The sequence below is a fragment of the Acromyrmex echinatior genome, chromosome 2 (genome assembly GCF_024713525.1).
Source record: "Acromyrmex echinatior isolate Ae372 chromosome 2, ASM2471352v2, whole genome shotgun sequence".
Lineage (NCBI taxonomy): Eukaryota > Metazoa > Arthropoda > Insecta > Hymenoptera > Formicidae > Acromyrmex > Acromyrmex echinatior.
In genome coordinates this window covers 20,880,278-20,899,708 of record NC_141853.1, presented here as the reverse complement: position 1 = coordinate 20,899,708, position 19,431 = coordinate 20,880,278, and the positions used below count along the sequence as shown (strand labels likewise).

At 36.6% G+C, this 19,431-nt stretch overlaps 2 protein-coding genes across 4 annotated transcripts in view; one reads left to right on the top strand and one right to left on the bottom strand.

The window, feature by feature from the left end:
- Positions 1-7,466, top strand: part of LOC105143670 (uncharacterized) — a 204,792-nt gene extending 197,326 nt beyond the window's left edge. Inside the window, exons 4-11 of one of the 2 annotated variants that reach the window (XM_087402632.1) lie at positions 1,946-2,134; positions 3,440-3,520; positions 3,618-3,666; positions 3,755-3,836; positions 3,914-4,045; positions 4,143-4,334; positions 4,396-4,571; positions 4,661-7,466. In XM_087402632.1, the coding sequence (XP_087258758.1) occupies positions 2,024-2,134; positions 3,440-3,520; positions 3,618-3,666; positions 3,755-3,836; positions 3,914-4,045; positions 4,143-4,334; positions 4,396-4,571; positions 4,661-6,789 (2,952 nt within the window). In that variant the 5' untranslated portion in view covers positions 1,946-2,023 and the 3' untranslated portion in view covers positions 6,790-7,466. Of the gene's footprint in view, positions 1-1,945; positions 2,135-3,439; positions 3,521-3,617; positions 3,667-3,751; positions 3,837-3,913; positions 4,046-4,142; positions 4,335-4,395; positions 4,572-4,660 lie in introns of both variants that reach the window. The other variant, XM_087402631.1, reaches the window with a different exon arrangement.
- Positions 7,276-19,327, bottom strand: jeb (low-density lipoprotein receptor domain-containing jelly belly protein). 2 transcript variants are annotated; one of them, XM_087402636.1, is made up of 4 exons: positions 17,611-19,327; positions 13,617-15,503; positions 10,262-10,422; positions 7,276-8,697 (listed from the first exon to the last, which is right to left on the bottom strand). In XM_087402636.1, exons 2-4 carry the CDS (start codon positions 14,560-14,562, stop codon positions 8,638-8,640), a joined length of 1,167 nt encoding a protein of 388 aa, XP_087258762.1. In that variant the 5' UTR covers positions 14,563-15,503; positions 17,611-19,327; the 3' UTR covers positions 7,276-8,637. The 2 variants fall into 2 exon arrangements, with proteins under 2 accessions (XP_087258762.1, XP_011050376.1); XM_011052074.2 differs by lacking the exon at positions 17,611-19,327 and having other exon boundaries at positions 13,617-17,425.
- Positions 19,328-19,431: the final 104 nt, after the last annotated feature.

Here is a 19,431-nt window from a genome sequence, read left to right as displayed (position 1 = left end):
TTATATATACATATATTGTATTACAATATATGTATATTATATTCTTTATTTTACCTGTTATTAAATATATGTTATTATTTTATATAATTTGATAAATGTTATTTATAAGCACTTATCATTATCTTATCATTATCAAGTCAAGATGTCGAGTTAAGCAACAATAAATGTAGATCATCAAAAAAACAAGATTAACATCACGTATTGAAACATCGTAATTATTTGAAATTAATCTCTTAATTGATACATGTCTTATTAAAAAAGCAACATGTTTTTATAAAAAAAATTTTTTTTCCTATGACTTATAAGACCAATTATATTAGTAAAAATTTTTCATTTTTGAAAATAAAATTTTATTTTTTATAATTTTTTAATCTGTCTGGATTGATTTCAAAGATCTTAAATTCCACAGCAGTTATTACTCGTTAAAACAATATAGAAAAAAATTAATAAAATAAAAAAAAATAAACACAGTAGATTAAAATTGTGAATCGAATATTTTTAGCAATATTTCGTAAGGTGCTATTATGAAATTTCTCAGAAAATCAGAAAAATTCGTAAACAAAATAACAAATATGTACTTGATTTGGAGTATACTATGTATAACAAATTATATAAATATGTTTAACTCTTTAAAGCTCAAACACTTGTTAGTCTTCATAACTCTGAATCAACATCAAAAAAATCATTAGAGATGCGGATCTATCATAGTTTTTCATGCTGAAAAACCGTTTGCCAAATCCGTTCACTTTTTTTTCCATTATCCTCCAGTTTTTCAATAACTTGATATAATACTTGACAAATCGCAAGTTTCCATTTTCCACGAAAGCTGTTCATTTATTTTATTCAAATTAATCATGTATGTACTTCTAATTCAGTCCGTCATCGCGATTTCTCGCTCTACGGCAAGCATATAAATTATATACATACGTCTCACAAATCTTTAATTTCTCGACACTAATTATAAACGGGTATCTGAAAATAATCTCTCGTTAAGATGAATTTTCTTTTTTAAAGAAGAAGCTGTTCGTCTACTTTATAGGTATTCATTGATTACGTATTTTTAATTTAATCCTTATCACGATTTCTTATTCCGCAGCGAACATTTAAATTATATACGCGCTTCAAATCTCTTATTTCCCAATATTAATTAAACACGTATCTCTAAAAATAATTATCTCTTATTAATCTCTTATTAATCTCATATCACAAGCTCTTATTTTTAATAAAAGCTGTTTATCCATCTTGTATTTTTTTCGATCACAAGTTTTCAATTTAAAGGCAGGAGCACAAAGTTGCGTATCGCATAATACATATTACATAAAAAATAGATCAATTAAAATCCTTCACTTCCTTCCTTCCCATGAAATAAAAGACTCTGATTTTTTATCCTTTATGCATTATATGTCATGCAAAGATTTTTGCTTTAAGGCCGCAGCACAAACTTTTACATAACGTATAAGAAAATCAACCAATCAAAGTTCCTCTTTTCCATGGAAGAAAATGGAAGGAAAGAAAGGATTCTGATTAGTTGATTCTCTTATATGCTTTATGCAAAGTCTCTGATATATCCTTAGGATATATCCATACCAAAATTATTCACTCACATTTCTATCATAAGGACATAAAATATGATTGTATAATTTTCTTTATACATATATTTACCGTTTAACTATACAAGTTGTGTGAATATATCCTTTAATCTTCATCGCTCCATTTGAGACGACCCCTTGCGCAGGAATTACAAACTATTTCTCCCTCTCTAAACCTCTTCTCAATGACGTCATGGACGTAAGAAGAAAATAATTCCCGTTAATGATCCCCGTAATTCACGCAGCTACGAGAAAGCGAGGGGTAAATAAACATACGTGAAGGTATTCGTCAGTCGTCATTGACTGGCGCGCACCGCTGCGCATCAGTATTCAGTATTCACGTTTTGTCACCGCAGGCGATATTGACAATGCGTGTGGCTACATATACACGTATGTAACTCGTGCAGTTACTCCGGACATTGTTACGCGAGATTATGGGCAGAATAACGCGGAGCTCGACCGACCAGGAGAAGCCGCAGCGGAAACGACGGAAGAAGGACCTCGATCGGATACACTCAAAGATCCTGCAGGCCAAGCGGAAGTTGGTAGGTCGCGTTTTCGAATCCATCCTCGATCCTTAGGATGATCGCGACCTCGTCGCATTGAATCCCAAGGACGACAAAGATACTTAAACTCCTTTTCACGATACATGATTATCTAAAGATTACAAGCTACCAAGAAATTCATTGAACGTATTTCATTGCTGAATCTCTTAACCTTTAATCTGTAGGTAATCATAAATTAGGTCCGTTTTCTGTAGTTTGCTGAACTAATATGCACTTATAAAACTTGGAGTGAAATAAATCTAATTGAATAAGAGAAATCCTAAAATGAAATAGATACATGTTTGATATTTGATGAAAACGAGAAAGTTCGCAGTAGCCGGAATAAAAAAAACGGACCTATATTTTGTGAAAACGGCAAGTTGCAAATATCCCGATACTTCATACTTGTGATAGATCCGTTGAATGTGGTAGTTGCGTGTATTATGTAAGCACGATCGTTTCGCTAATGGATGCTTTCCAATTGCAATATCCCTAGACACTTTCATGCACACGGCGACGCAAGTTGCGTTCCAATTATCCGTTATTGTCGACACAACACTACACATCTGTACTCAATCGAGGGCTGTGTAAGTTTGGTTTTCTAGTAACAATTACATGTTACTAACTGCGGCGGCTATAAATAAGATTGGAAGACGTTGAGTGGCCGGTATTTTTACTTTTTTTTGTTTAATACTGGTTACATTAATCTAATTCTATCCGAAACGGATCTCAACCGTGCACAGCGTACACATTCTGTTCTAATTGAATTGTACGCAATGATATACTTTGTGCATTCTTGTGTACGTTTGTGTTAAGATGTGTTTGCAAGCAATTGGAAAGCATCCAATGTTTTCTGACTTATAATCAATTAGATTTTTTGCATGGAAAAAGCGACGATATCGACGATTATCGGCAGTTGTTGTCGTTTCGAAAAGCGCCGCGCTGTTTAGATGGTATGGAGACGCAGTAGCTTCCGTAGGTGTTAGGTTAGTATCAACGTCAGGTGTTTACTAGCATTGTTTACTGGCCCTCGTGAACGGTAATCCCTCCGTTTGCGTAGCTCGATCGAGATTATTAACACGCGTTATGCTCTCAGTGAAGTTTAGCTAAGACCGTGATCGAGTAATAATCTCGTAGAACTCTCATAATCTGTGAAACTGCCTTTCAGAGAGAGAAAATTGTGGGTTAGAGACCAGAGAACTTTTACATACTTTTAGATAAGTTACTGCTGGAAGAAATGTAATTTGCACTAATTTTGATGATATTATTCTTGTGATTGATATAATAGCTTGGAATTTATTACAGGATAAGATTGGAAAGAGTGATAACAAAGAACAGAAAAGGCAAGGTCGAGCAAAAATCTGCAATAGACTTTTGCCAGAACCCGTAAGTACTTTTATTTAATTCTTATAAACCTATTTCTATTATCTCAATGATATTCTTATTATTTATTAAATATATCTGAATACTACTATTGTTTCAGGCTGCTGGCATATACAGAAATGGCGCAAAGGGTAAAGACATCCAGAAAGGTAATATTCGTATTGAAACTCATTTGTTGTAACAATGAGCACAATGAAATGGTACAATTGCTTTAATCCTTATAATATCTTACAGCAGAGACATTGGAAAATACATACCATAAAGCCCGGCTAAAGGCAGATGCGTTGAAACTTCTCAATGGCGACACTTATAAATCTGAGTAAGTGAATTACTGATAAAGTTTGATATAATGTATCACGAATGGATACATAACAATTTCTATATGTTATTTTATAGACGTATAGTGGAGATATCAATACAGAATGAAACTATTAAACAATCAACAAATAAAGATTGCATACAAAACAATTTTGAATCAAACAAACTGTGTACTCAAGAGCTAAGTCCTGTTCTAGGAAACAGACAAAGGTACATTTATTGTTTTTAATAGAATATGCAAAATTTTTTTATATAAATATAAAAAAGATTTTATGTAAATGTTGCACACATACATATAATATTGCAGTCAAAATCAGAAGCCATGTCTTGCTAAAAAGAAAGGTGAAGAAAACATCTTTGAAAACACAAATTTCAGCAAAACTAAAAAACAAAATATCAATGACAAATCAAGACATATTCAAAAAGAAGACATATGTAAACGAAGATTATTCCAAAATGATAAAGAGCCATCAGAAACTATTATTACTAATTCAACAGAGTAAGTAACATAATTATTGAGTTTAATAAAAAAATATATTATATCAAATAAAATATTTTAGAATATTTGATGATACTGATCTTACAAAAGAAAATAAAACTAGTGACAAAAAAACAGAGTTGATAGGTTCAAAAAACAACAAAGATTTATTATGTGACCCATTAAGTCGCTATATGGAATTCTGCAAAATCTCTGCCAAAAATTTTGAAGCAGATATTCTACAAAATTATTCCTCAGGTATATTATACGTATATAGAGTAATTGAAACCTGTGATTATTTTTCTCATTATCCAGTAATTTATTAATCATTAACCATTATGTATTAGATCCTGTTACATCAACAATTAAAAAATTAAAACATGCTTATGCTGATTCTTTTCGTCAACAACTTTTGCGCAAAAAGAAGAAACAAGAATTAGAAAATACAAACCCTACACATTCTGTGGAACATCAAGCTTATGTATCTTCGGACACTTCGCAATTATCACCTGTTGAATTCGAAGTTCCTAAGTGTAGCAAAAACCGTGCTATCGCAGCTCATTTCCAAGAAAGTGTATCTCACAAAGATAACAAATTCCATTTACAAAATACTAAGCTTAAAAAACGTGATGGCACAATGGGTTATAATTTTACATCTTGCTTATTACGAAATACTGTTACATCTAACAGTAACATAAATAACCTCGTTGTCGAAAATTGCAAAAACGGCGATAATAAGTATTCAAAACAATCTAAAGACATCTGTCAACTTGCGAAATCAACAAATCTTTTTGTTGTAAATGAAAAAGATTTAGATCAAATGGATTCTCAGAAAAATCCTAACTACGTTAATCATCTTTTAAAAAATAAACGGCATGACAAAGTTAATTTTTCTTTTGATATTCCTGATCATAAAAATTCACGATATGTTGATAATAATTCAAAATTCTTAGAAAAGTCAATATTTTTAAGTGATCCTGTACTATCAGAGAGACATTTTTCGAATGATTATTGCCATGAAAAATTGCCTATTACTATTTCCGACAATTGTGCACTAAACAATATATCTAAAAAATATAATAACAAAATAGCAAATAACTGTGAGGTGAAGAATGTCAAACGAGTACCTGCTATCCTACGTCGATGTGTCGACATTTCCATTAATAAGCCTAATCATTCTGTACAGATTAATGGTGATGTGGAAGGCTTACATAAGAAATATGAAACTAACCTATTTAATAGAAGTAATGGTATTAAAAAGGAATTATGTGAAACTGCATTCCCAAATTCATACACAAATTTTCCTACTCCTACCATAGTAAACGCGATAGTTGATCAAACGAAAATATTAGAGCCTCAAATTGGATCGATGAAAATAAAAGATTCGCAAGAATCTCAAATCGAACAAATTAATTCAAATATGCATCCAAAGGAATATAACGAAAGAAATGAATTTCATCGATACCGTAACTTTTTATATCCGCGACCTTTTGAAGTTTCATGTAATACAAATACTGAAAAATTGCTTCAACAAGAACAAATATCACCAGATATAAGAAAATCTTTTTATCGTTCAAATAATTATCACCCGATTAATCACCTTCAAAGCGTAAGTTTATCTAATTCCAATGTAGAGTCAACAAAACAGTTTTCTCAAACTAAATTACATGTGTGTGAAGCCAACAAGCAAGAACTTTATAGAAAAAATATTTGTGATCAAAATCAAAATATTCTTTTTAATAATGTTAACGACAGAGCAATACCGCCAATATTAAACATCACCCAAAATGTTCAAGCCGAAAAAAGATCTGCGGAATCATGTCAGGAAAATCGATTTGGTAAAACAGACGTAAAATGTACCAAGAACCAAATTAATGAAAATGCGTGTCATTGCAACGAACAGTATATTTATTTCGATTCTGCCAATTGTCCACGTAAATATAAGGAACAAGCACATCGTTGTCACAAAGAAACTGCTCAGCCTGAAAGTTTATGCGATACAAGAGGTTATAATAACAGCGTAGATAATTGCATTAATTTGTCTAGTTTTACGCAAAATGTACCATTGTTAACCTTGAGGCAAAACGATGGTCTATACATGTATCCGAAAGCGATCGACGATCAGCATCGCGCAGTGTTATTGCAAAATGTTACTCAACCTGTAAAATACTTAGCTGTCGAAAATGGTTCGAATATCCAAAAAATTCCTGTGTATATAAATGACAGAAGTGTTAAGGTTGCGGAAAATGCCCCGTTGAAAGTAATAGCTGTAATGGATCCAAGTATCCAAACAAAAACATTTCCACAAGAAATTGCGACGAAGGTAGTATCATTACAAACAGATAATTTGCACTTTAATAATTTTGCAACACGTAAGATAAGCGATCAATCTTACGTAAAGCATTTAGATTCTGTGAACGCGATATTGTTAAATCCAGATTCGCAATCTAATATGTGGTATGCTCCGAATTTGTAATGTATACATGATTACAAGTATACCGTAGTATACACCAACATAATTGATCGTAGCGACACAGCACATCGATCATATTTCTTGCGAGAAATATTGTAATTGCAAGAAATGCGTGTGCTTTCCCTTCCCATACATATAAACATTTGTTATTAAGATCAAAGTTATAAGTCTGCCTTGAAAGGCAAAATTATGTCTACTTATTTTATAGACTAAATATTTTGTGGAAAGATAGGAACCTCTTGGAAAGAGGTATGTTTCGCGAATAAGAGGTATATATATTTTCATAAATGCTTTATGATACTTGTTAATAATTAATACACACTACATAATATATATGTGTGTGCACGCGCACTCGTGTGTGTGTGCATTTTTGCTTATTTATCTTTCTACAAATGTGAAAGATAATATATTTCTAGTACTAGGTATTTTCTTAATGAATAATTAATATTTGATTTGGTATGGAAAATGAAAGTACAAAACTGCCTGTGATAGTTGGAACATATATGTATTATTATGTTACCGTTAAGTCATAATTCTTGGACATCAAATGTTTAACATAGGAGAAATTCATTTTCGTCAATCTCACAGCAATATCGATACATATATTAGTGAATTTCTGAATAAGTGTGATAAAGGCTTGTAAATAAATGTCGCAGAACGCAAAGTGTATACGGCAGCAAGATGGCTTGCTAATAAATCCCTAATATTTCCTAACTCGTTAGTTCGGAGCGGATTAATTGTGAAGCGCAATTAATTTTTTCACAAGAATCTTCTGCTGAAAGCACTCGCTTTGCTTTTTATTCTTTCCATTAAATTCGAAATAAATATTTAGAGATATCGATATGACAACATAGAGCGTGCACAAGGCGAGAAGGAGACGTCTCTTCGTGACGGTACGCGATACCAGAAGACCGGATCGACGTTGATTCCATTATTATTACGATTCGCTTTAACGCGTCAACGTCGTGCGGAGCGATTTGATTAAACGCGAGTACATTTTCTTTTACAATCACTTAGGAAGTACTCTAGGAGGAAGTCTCTAGGTACACGTGCCCGTTCCTTGCCAAACGATACGATCGTTCGTTCCTACCAGTTCGGCGCGCGACGGCGAAGCCGCGTGTTTACTCTGGGAATGAAGTAAATAGATCTCAGTCTTCAAAATTACTTTATTGTACCAAAATAAAGTCGTTAAAGAGTTAATTACGATCTCGCGGAAATCGCTCAATATGAAATCGTAATACATCATCTGTGTGTTGGTATATAGCTGGTAGATGCTTATAGAACTGAAATTATCCAAGTCGGGTATTTTCGTGCGCCATACACAGCGGCGTTAAAATGCCATAACTCTCTTACGAACTTTATTTATAACATCCTAAAAGTTCGGACACCTTAATTTGTACTTTATGTGAGGATATCTTGGTTACGATAGACCTTGCTAACCGATTTTTAATGTAGTTAGAACCATGCCGTGTCCTCTCGGAGATTAAGTCGAGCGGCCGTATTCTCTTCTGGGAAAGAGAGAAGAAGGGGGAGAGAGAGAGAGAGAGAGAGAGAAGGAGGATGATAGAAAAAGAGAGAAAGATGGGGGAGAGGGAGACAGCGAGAAATAGAGGAGAGAAAGAAAGAGACAGAGAGAGAGAGAAAGAGAGAGAGAGACGGTTCTTAACGCGTTCCCCTGAGTTTGATTTCAATATGAACGTCTCTATGCGCCAAACATAGAGAGAAAACAGTTTCCGGAAAATAGATTAATGTAGGAGAAAAAGATATCGAGATGAATATATAAAGAAGTAGACGTATCAGACTTGTGGTTTTATGTACAGCTTGGAGATTCATCGTCAACAAAGAAAGGAATTAGCGTCCTCTCGCCCATCGTAATATGGCGTCCGCTAACACATCCAGATGCGCTTTCGTCTGAAACATATCAGAATACGTATTATGTTATCTGTCGACTTAGCATTTCATGTGAAAAAGGAAAATGAAACTTGTATATATGCATGAATTCTGTAATTCTCGTTTCGAGTCTCTTTCTATACGTTGTTCGTATAATGACTAAAATTAATAAATAACACATACTGAAAGAACGGTTTTGCTAAAATATTTAAAAATTTAGCTAAATTTCTGAAAATAATTTTGTTAGACCATCACAATAATTATGTAGAACGTTCATAAGCTAGAATGTTAAAAAAACGTTTGCAGCTCATTATCTTTGGGCGGTCTATTTATAATAATTATTTTAATCTAACATAAAATCAATAATCTAATAATCTAACAAAATTATTTTCAGATCTGGCTAAATTTTTAGATACTTCAGCAAAATTCTTCCATATATAAATCTTCATGTACTGTTTTCACGTCTGTACACTGTTAAATCTATTCTGTCAAATTTAACCTAATATCGCCTTTTATACCAATTATATCGTTATTTTATATTAAAGCAATGATTATATTTGATAATATGCAATATCAATCCTATATAGTGTCAAATTGTACGGCATGTATCAAATTTAAATATCGTTTTAGTATAAAATAATGATATATTTAGTAGGAGCAGTGACGACTTAAATTAAGTTAAATTTGACACTATAGATTTAACAGTTTATCATGACTAGATCTGATCTATTCAAATATCAGGTCAGTATTTATATATTATTATAATATACTATTAATATATTTGATACGCTTTTAGTATATATTTTTCTATAATGAATTTCTCAATCTTTTTATCTTTTTATTAATCTTGAACATATTACCCTCTTATAAGAATAAAAGATAGTATTTTTTAAATCTAAAGTCAATATGTAATATTAGTTTATCTAGAGATCTCCACTTTTTTTCTGTTGTACTGAGAGCATCCCCTTGACGTGGGAACACTGAAAATTGGATAACTCGAATTTATCGACGTGCAGGCTATTTTCCACATGTTCAAGCAGATGGTGTGTGAATTATCAAAAAGATTGTGTTCCCGTATTTTGCTCCAAAACCTCGCCAGAAAATGCTATCGGCGAGTTAGAAAACGAGCTTTTGATATTACACCCACGGTTAACGCAAACACGCTTCCATTTTCTTTTGAACTTTATAACGAAAGTCATTTTAAAAGCAGAGTTCAGCAGAGTTTTACATAGAATGCAAAATACATATAGTCAGACGTATCTTTTAGTCTTAATCAAATGATGAAAATTTAAATGGAATTCTCGCACTTTACTAAAACTTTCTTCTAAATTTATTTAGATTTCGTTAACAGGAAACATACGATATTTATTTCCAAGTTTAAAATAAAAAAAAATCATTCTGTATTTTGATTGGTTTTCTTCAAAGGATCAGATTCATCAAAATTCTTTCATCGAATTAGGAATCAGGGATTATTTCATATCCGAAGATATATATATGTATGTGTATGTGTGTGAACATATTACATATATATACACATACGTGTATACATATAAAATAAATAGAACTGTCATATAATTCTACTCACGGTTTTGTAAAACATGCAGGCTTGCCTATCCTCATCTTCGCCTGTAGGACAGTCTATAAAGCCATCGCACAAAACATGATCGTCAATACAATGATATCTTCCCATTCTATCTGCAGTTGGGCAAGCAAATCTTTCCATTCCGTCTTCGGAGACTGGACATTCTGTAAATAAGATCGCAAAAATTATTTTTCAATTTTGAAGGTGGCACTATACTTATCGTTAGATAGAGGTTCAGGCATTGCCCATATAAACATTAATATTATCCGATACCTCGATCAAATTAAAAAAATCTCGCAAAGTATGAAAAGTATTGCGGAATTGGAAAACGCAGGAGCGAAGCAAGTATCTTTCCTACATAAAAACGTTCGGGTTTCTCATGTAAAATTCATATTATTTCAGTTATTACTTTCGTTACTTGGTCAATATTTTTCTGTTGACTACGACCATTTTCGATATTTCTAGTTTTTACGGTTTATCAAAATAAATACTTCTTCCATTATTATTTAAAACGTCAATTAAATTAATTACAAGACAGTTACCGCATAGAATTTTTCATCTATAATTATGACAATTAATGTAAATTTAATCGTCGTTAATCGGCAGTTCTATCAATGTCTAAATGTACATTTCAGTATATACTTAGTATTCTCGCAGCATGTTCAGTATTAAATGTAGTTGACTGATTCTCCGTGTTATTTGCCCAGCATGATGGTGTATCTCAAAAGCTCGTGTACTCAGCGTACGCTAAATGTGGTTAGCATAGTTCTCCGTGCTACTTGCTTAATACGAAGATCTCATTCAAAGCGCGTAGGATGAGTCTTAGTAAATATAATACCAAATATGTACAATAAGAGATATGGGTCGACGAATGTAAATTTCGATGTTAAACTTGTTATCGCGATTATTATCGCGATAACAAGACGGATGTCCGTAGCATTTTATATTGTGACCTATCACTTTATATATCGCGACCCGAACAGATCAGTACATGATAAAACAACGCTTGACCACCCTTTGTTTTACGTTTTTATAACGACTCTCTTTTCAAAGTAGGTCTGGTATTTTAAGGAAATTTTCAATAAAAAGAACCCCCCGCATTCCACACATTCCTCACGTTTGAAATTTCTCAAACTCTCAATATCGTTTACACAACCAGAGGATGCTTAGTGGCATACCCTATTCGGCTTATTTCACGCCATCGTCTTGTCGCGGATTCGCCCCGTCGGCGCTCTCTTCGGCGATCAATAAATTTGGGAGGGACGGTGGGCACGCTCGTGCGACAGCATTTCGTCACTTTTTCTTTATTTGCAGAAGCGCTTTGTCTGTATTTCTCTCACGCGACGCATTTTATTTGGATTTATAGACCTGTTTTATTCGTGTGTAACTCACACCACGTATATCTGTATCATAACGTATTCATTCGAGTCATATTTCAAAAAATTAGAACAACTTTCACATTTTCGTATAAATGTGGATTTTCAGGGAAATCGAGATTTACCGAGAAATACACGTATCAATTGCATCTCTCTTCTTGAAATTTCTAAACTATCACTATTAAATTTACTTTTTGGTTAAATGGATAATTATTTAAAAATTCATTTTATCTAAATTACTGTTTTTTTTTTAAATTTTTCAACCAAATTATGTAAAATATAGGTAAATTTAAAAAACTGATTTTATGAATTTGTAAATTTTTACAAGTAAACAAATTTTTATTTGCTCTTTTTATTTTTATCTTTTGCAATTTTTCATTTTTATCTATTTATTTTCATTTTCACAAGAAGCAACAAAGATTTAAAGTAAATTAGTTTCTCACAATTATAAAATATCCTTATGTTTTAATTCTTCTTTGTTCGACATTCGACCCAGCTTTTCATTTAACATTCAGAATTACGTCAAGAAATGATTAGAATATTAGGAATAAAAGAGACAAAAAAGTAATCAGATAATTGGAAATCTCTTCCTTCGTTTTATATAATTTATTATATTATTTATTATATAATATATTATTTAGTTTCACAAAAATAAAATTTTTTAAATTTATTTCAATCCATACATTTTTCAAGGAAATAAAAAAAACGTGAGAGAACGGATTATATTTTATTCAAGTTGAAATATGTTTTTATATATTATATGTATGAAAATTGTATGTGTATATATATATATATATACATACAATTTTCATACATATACACACACACACACACACACACACACACACATATATATGTTCATCCATATCATTATCAGGAAATTTGACATAATGTTATCGGAACATTTAAATTGGATTAACGTAACTTATCATACGATAAATGTCTCGATATGCGTTGACATTCATCAAATAAAAGCTTAATCAAATTGATTTTTGCAGAAAAATGTTTCTTTGTATACAAGTCACAAAATTGATCAAACGTTTTAAAAACCTCATATAAATTTTTATTATTTAATATAAATGTGTGTTATAATATTTTATTATATATAATAATATATATAATAAAAGAAAGTAAAGAAGGAAAAATTAGGCAAGTGAAACAAATTTTTGTTATCAGAAGGACAAAATATTCCTTTGAAATTTTTGGAATTTTTAACCTTCCGAAACTGACGGTGAATCTATTAAACTTCCTCAATTATAAATCTCTTTATTAAAAATATCAAACAAATTCAATTTTCTTTGTTACGTGTATAAATTTTGATTTTTTTTAAATTAAATTTTTAACCCTCCGGAACTGGCAGTAGATCTATTCGACCACCTCAATTATAAATCTCTCTATCAAAAATGTCAAACAATTCATTTCACATTTTTCTTTGCTACAGGATTGGATTATTCTTATCAAAATAGTATTTTTTCCTTTTTGTTACGTTATTTTGGTTCCTTGAAATTAATACTTTTTAATTCACATAAATTAAGTGGATCTTACAGATTTAGCGTCAGTAACTATTTATACAGATTTTAGCATCAGCTCCGGAGAATTAAATACACATGAGTGAAAAACGCTATATTTAGTCGATGCGGTTTTTCGTTTTCAATATTTCTTGTGAATTTATATAATTTCCAGTTCAAATTAACTGTGCATCAATTATTTAACGATCTTGAAATACAATCCTAAACCGAAACTGGAATAGTAATATCACAAATTATTGACAAGCAGTTTAATATTATTTGCTGTAAAAAAGCATCGTGAAAACTGTAAATAATTCATCGCGAAATCGCGAAAAATATTACCCCAGCGGGATTCGAACTCGGATCTTCTATCTATAATCCGGAGGATTAAAGCGTGATAAATTTTGTTAATCAATGAAACATTTTCGCGGATTACTCATAAATATCTACATATAAGGAGAGAATACCACTTACCGATCTGCGGCACGTCGTATTGTATGCTTCCCCGGATTGATCTCAGCATAAGCTGTGAAGCGATGCTCGCGCCAGCGGACGACGTCGAGGACGCCGAGGACGCTTGAGCCTGGTGTCCCGGGGATTCTCCTTGCGCGTCGATCGAACGCCGCCCGACCGTTATCTGGTTCCGTTTACTTCCGGGTAGTTTGTTTCCGCTAGTCTCATAGACGAAGGCCTTAGGTACGAAGCCGCCATTCGTAGGTAAGTTAAGCGGGGTGCCGCCCTCGGCGCGCACGAGATCAGTCTTCGTACTCGTCGCAGTGTTAAATCTCTGCTCCGCGTAGAGATCGTCGTGATTCGATTGTCTAGATTCCTGAAGGGTGGTAGCCTTCTTGCCAGCCTCGTCGCATACCAATATCGGTAGACTGAGCGGACCTCTCAGCGGATGCCGGCATCCGATGCGCCGCTTCTTCAGACGCTGATGGGCCTGCCGGCCGCCGAGCAGATGATTGCCATCGTCGTGAACATAGGGCTCCGCGACGTGAGGTTGTGTTGCAGCGTTGTGTGGCTGCGACGTTACGTACTCGGAATAGAGAACGTTCAGCACGGCGGGTGACAGGGCAAAGAACACGTTCTGGAACTCCCGCGGCTCTTTGACAATGTCGTCGATCAGCATACCCGCGGGCGACCACGAGGATATCCGCGGCTCGTCGTTGAAGACCAGCCAGTTCGACAGGTCGTCCCGGTAGGGACCATCGGAAGGATATATTTTTAGATGCAACAGGTTGTTATCTACCGAGCTCAGTTCGCTCTTCTTTCTAATGCTACTGCTTCCGTGACGATAGTCAAGTCCCTGTGTGCCTTGTACTTGTATAATCACGGGTCGATTGCCTACCGCCAAATCCAGCCCCTGTCCCACGTAGGTGAGAAGCCAGAACATGCAAACTGCCATTTTACAAATCATTAACGCTTTTTAAGTCTCTTTTTTCCTCTATTTCTTTATTCTCTTCTCTCTCTTTCTCTCTCTCTCTCTCTCCTACCCTTCTAACTTTTTCTATCTGTCTATATATATCTACGTATATATTTCTCTTTCTTCTTCTTCTTTCTCTACCACCACTTTTGACGCACCCGATTATACGGCTGGGCGTGGTGTTATAATTGACCTAAATGAACAGCAATGATGCTCTTTTCTCTTTTATTTTTTCTTGTTTGCTCTCTTTAGCTGCTTACTACTCACTGCCAGTCTAAAGGCACGTCTGTAGCAACTCTGGGTTAGGCCGACTTTTCGTTTGAACTCGCGGTAGGTACACTAGGAAGTTGAGGATGGAATGTCTGTATATTACAGTTATATGTACGTGTATATGTACGTATAAGTGTGCGTGTATTTGTGTATATGTATGCGTGTGTGTGTGTGTGTGTGTGTGTGTGTGTGTGTGTGTGTGTGTGTGGTGTGTGCGTGTGTGTAGTGCGTGTGTGTGTGTGTATGCAGGGTGGGCGGGAGATACGGGGCGGTCGATTGATATCGAGAGGAAGGGAAGGATAAACTTGATAAAAAATCACGAGCGGCGATATATTACGACACAACGACGATTATTGCATAGAAAACGTAACGGTGCTGCGCGTGCAACTGCAATCTGCCTAGCATGCTCCAATTGGGACTCTGGTCGCAGGAGATCCGAGAAGTTACCTGGCGTTTCTCTATTTTTCTCTTTTTCTCCTTTTCGATCTCTCTGTTTCTATCGAGGATAAGTCGCCGACTTGAGCGCACGGTGTATTACGTTTGACATTTGATTGCGTTATGCTCGCTCTTCTAATCGATACGCTTCACTTTCGGTAGTCCATGATAGTAGCCGCGACCTTGGTTTTCCCTTCGTGATAAAGCGCACACGTCCTGTACCGACCGTCCTGAAATCAGGTCGTTAATAGAGAATAATGTGCGATATCTTATAACCGTGAGTGCCAGGAACACAAAAAGATTTGTGGTGGTTTTTTTAAATTTTCTTTTATTTTTTTTTTAAATCTATTACTTTTGATTTTGTTTATTTTTCTCAGGATATATTCAACAGAAGTGCTGCGACGTGTGGAGGTGGTTATCGGAGGTGCTCATCGTGCGTGCTCATAGATGCGTATAAGGTGCTCGAGTGTGGACAACATTTAAATCAATCGATGGTGCCACTCATGTTAAACGCCCGCGATCATTTCACGTTTTCGCCAATAAAGCTATCATCTCTCCGAGAGACGACCCTCTCCCTCGGTGTTGTTTCCTCATTCGCTTACCTTTCTTTTCTTGCCTTTCTCTCTATCTTTTTCTCTCTTTCCTTGTTCCTCTCTCTGCTCTTTCAATCGGCCCACCCTCTTTTTTTCGTTTCCTCTCTGTCGTACGTCCCTAGCTTCCCTTCCTCCTCGCCTATCGAACGAACATCCCGGATATCGTACGTTTTCACAAAGCGGAAATCAAGCTATGACGCCCCGGCGGCGATTGCGATTACGGATAATCCGCGAATTAATAATCATCTATGTGTCCGCTAGTAAATAATCATACCTACCTAAATTTCGCTCTGAGAGCCGCGATCATATAATGTTGGCGAGATAAGCGTACGTGACTGCGGAGTCATTTTCACGAAGCGTGCATTACTGAACGGAGAAACTATCGCAACGCAAAATTTACAGAAAATTATCGGCGCGATTCCTTTCCAACTCTTACGTTTCTATAAATTCCAAATTTTGTACTTAAACGCTATGTCGAGCGCTAAAATCTCATTCACATACTCGAGTTTCGTCCGAGTTAATTTCGGACTCGGTGATCAAAACTCGAATATCAAAACCCCGAACCACTAAAATTATTCCAAAGCTGCGTTTCGTCGCACGCATAATGCGCATGAGATATTTTATCCTTATCGTTCGCTAAAAGTGTTAAAATGATACATCATGTGCATTATACCTGCAACGGAATACCATCCAAGTATACTTTTATCCGGAATACCTGCTATAAAAATTTATGAATCGAACTTAAACGCCCCCAAGCGATTCTGTATTTTATTACGAAACGGAGATTTTGTACGACGATTCACGATATATTTTGCGCTGAATTTGATCGCGATTTCTTTGATGAAAAGAAATCTTTCACGATTGAAGACACAATTTTTTTCTCAAATTATTCATATTCACTTCGTTATCATGTAATTTCGCAAAATATCGAGTACGCAAAATGACAGAATCGTAATTGCGTTGAAGCGAGTAACTTTAATCTAAATAGCTTTACGATACCGATTTAAGTCACGGGGAATTTTTCGAGTCTTTTTAAAATCCGCGCCATTGCGCGAAAATGATATTCAGGCCTGTTTTTATCAACGTAAATTGACTTCAATCTTGATTTAATTTACTTTTTATCTTTTTCCACTTCTAAGAATTAAAAAAGGATAAAAAATAAATTAAACCGACATTAAAATTAATGTACATTCGTAGAAATGGATATCATCCGTGTCTAATACGCACAGTTCATCTGCGGCGACGTAACTCGCACGAGCGGGATTGACACGCAGGACGCGACGATTCTCGAGTATCGGATCCCGAGTAATGGATCCGATAATCTGGTGCCGTACGACATTATGAAAGGGTGACATAATGTGGATAGCAGTGTGGTATGTAGGTCGGTCATATCAACAGGTGCCCCGAAAAACGTTCAAAAAGCAAAGGCTTGCCGTAGCAGAGAGCGGTGCGCGTTTGTCGGTGCGAGACGCGGGAGTAGGCGATACACGAGCGTGTATTGCGACAGAGGTACACAGGGTGTGTAGAACAAAGGCAGAGAAAAAAAGGTACACCGATATATATATATATATATATATATATATATATATATATATATATATACATATATATACATATATATATATGTATGTATATAGTGGAGGATGTCCGGGCGCGAGAGACGCCCGGAGAGTTACAGATAGAGATTACGGTTCATCGATAGGAGGTGCAGTGTTACGCGGGGCATTACGTGGGTAATACTTGCTTCTTGATATCTCGCCGCCGCGCGTCTGCCGTGCCAGCGTATTTCCTCCCGAGCTTTCGGATCTCCGATCTCCCGCCTCGGCCTCTTTTCTTCCCTCGACCCTCCGCGTCGCGTCGCGCCGTTCCGTGATGCCGCTTCTCGACCTAAACTCCCTTTCCTTTCTCGTCCTCTAACTCTTTTTTCCTCTTTCTTTCCTCTTCTCTTTTTTTCTTTCTCTCTTTCACTTCGCCCTCTCTTCGCCTCTATCTTTCCTCTTCTCTCTTCCTTTCGTTTCTTCTTCTCTGTTTATCTTCTTTCTCGCCCACAGCTTCACTTAATCTTCTGTGCGCGATCCTGTTGATATCGCGTGATATGATATCTCTCTTTGCTTTCTTCCTTGCGGCCTTCTCCCGGGGGAACGTCTGTGAATGAAAGGGGATGTCCTTCGATGCGTTCGGTCCTCTTTGCATGCGAGCGAGCTCTTCTTCTTTTTATTGCTCCGCTTTCCTCAGCGGACACCCAGGTTTCTGACTGAAGCTACCGTCCCTCTGATTGAAGCGACGTTCGTCATGCATCACGCTACCTCTTCCTCTCCTGCTTGATCGTCGCGCGCCACGGAAAGACCTATGTTCCCCTCGACAGCAGCACCCTAGTAGCACCCCGTGCGATCATACCACGTACGACGTCGTCCGGTTACCCACGGTAGGGCGCGATTCATTCACTGACATCTTCGTCGCTCACCACGATCCGCTTCCGTATGGTCGTTCATATATGGGCGTGTAATGTCGTGCGCGCGCGCGCGCGCGCGCTCGTCCGCTCGTTCGAGCTGAATGTACGTGCGTGCGTGCGTGCGTGAGAGTGCGTACGTGTACGTGTGGTGTCTGACGTTATGCTAAAGGTATCGGTCGTAATCACCGCGATGTCACCGCGAAGTCACCGGGACAAATCTTCCAGGTTGTTCTAATGCTCTTTTCTAACTAACGTAGTTATGCACCCCCTTCCGTCTTTCTTCCCACCCCTGCTTCTTTTTTTTCTCTCTCTCTCTCCCTCTCTCTTTCTCTCTTTCGTCTTTCCTTTCTCTAGGCCTGTAACACCGGTCTTTTACGATGATGTCTAGTCTGCGACTATAATCGCGCGGCGTATTTCAAAGGTTAAAGGCTGTTTCCCGCGATTGCCCGACTTCCCGTGCTGACGTCGCCGACGATCTCGACCGGCCGCGCCGGTGTTCCATTGAGCGACGAGAAACGTTCCCTCTCTCTTTCTCTTTTTTCGATTCTCTCTCTCTCTCCCTCCCTCTCTCTCTTTCTTCCTTTGCTCTCTTTCTCTCTTTCTCTCTCTCTTCCTCTCTTCACTTCGTCTCCCACGATGCGTAACTCTTTCCGCTCACCCGACCTCGGCACGTCGCGCGACAGCACCGCTTCTCGTTGATGCACACCCCCTCGCGAACGCCGTCGTTGACGCGTTTGCACTGGAGGAGATCCTCGCGAGGGTGCCGTGCGACGAGTGGCCGACTCGCCCCTTTTCTTTACGGCGCGGAAGTAGGTGCTCTCGACCGACGGGAAGAGACGACGGAATCGAATGGTGAGGAGGTTGCGGCCGTGGATGGTTGCTTTGTTGGTCGAAGGTCGAGGGATGTGGAGGATCGAAGGGTTGGGACGGTGGGTTACTTCGGTGAGTGAGCTGCCTGGCGCCCTCACCAGAACTAACTCCCACGCTGCGCGGCGAGGACCCGGCGCTTTAATACAACGCGCATTCTCCCGGCGCTACCCCTCTTCTCTGACACCGGGGTGAGCGACGACGGGGTGGCTTTCACCCCTTCTTGCCTCTCACCTGGCCTCGCCT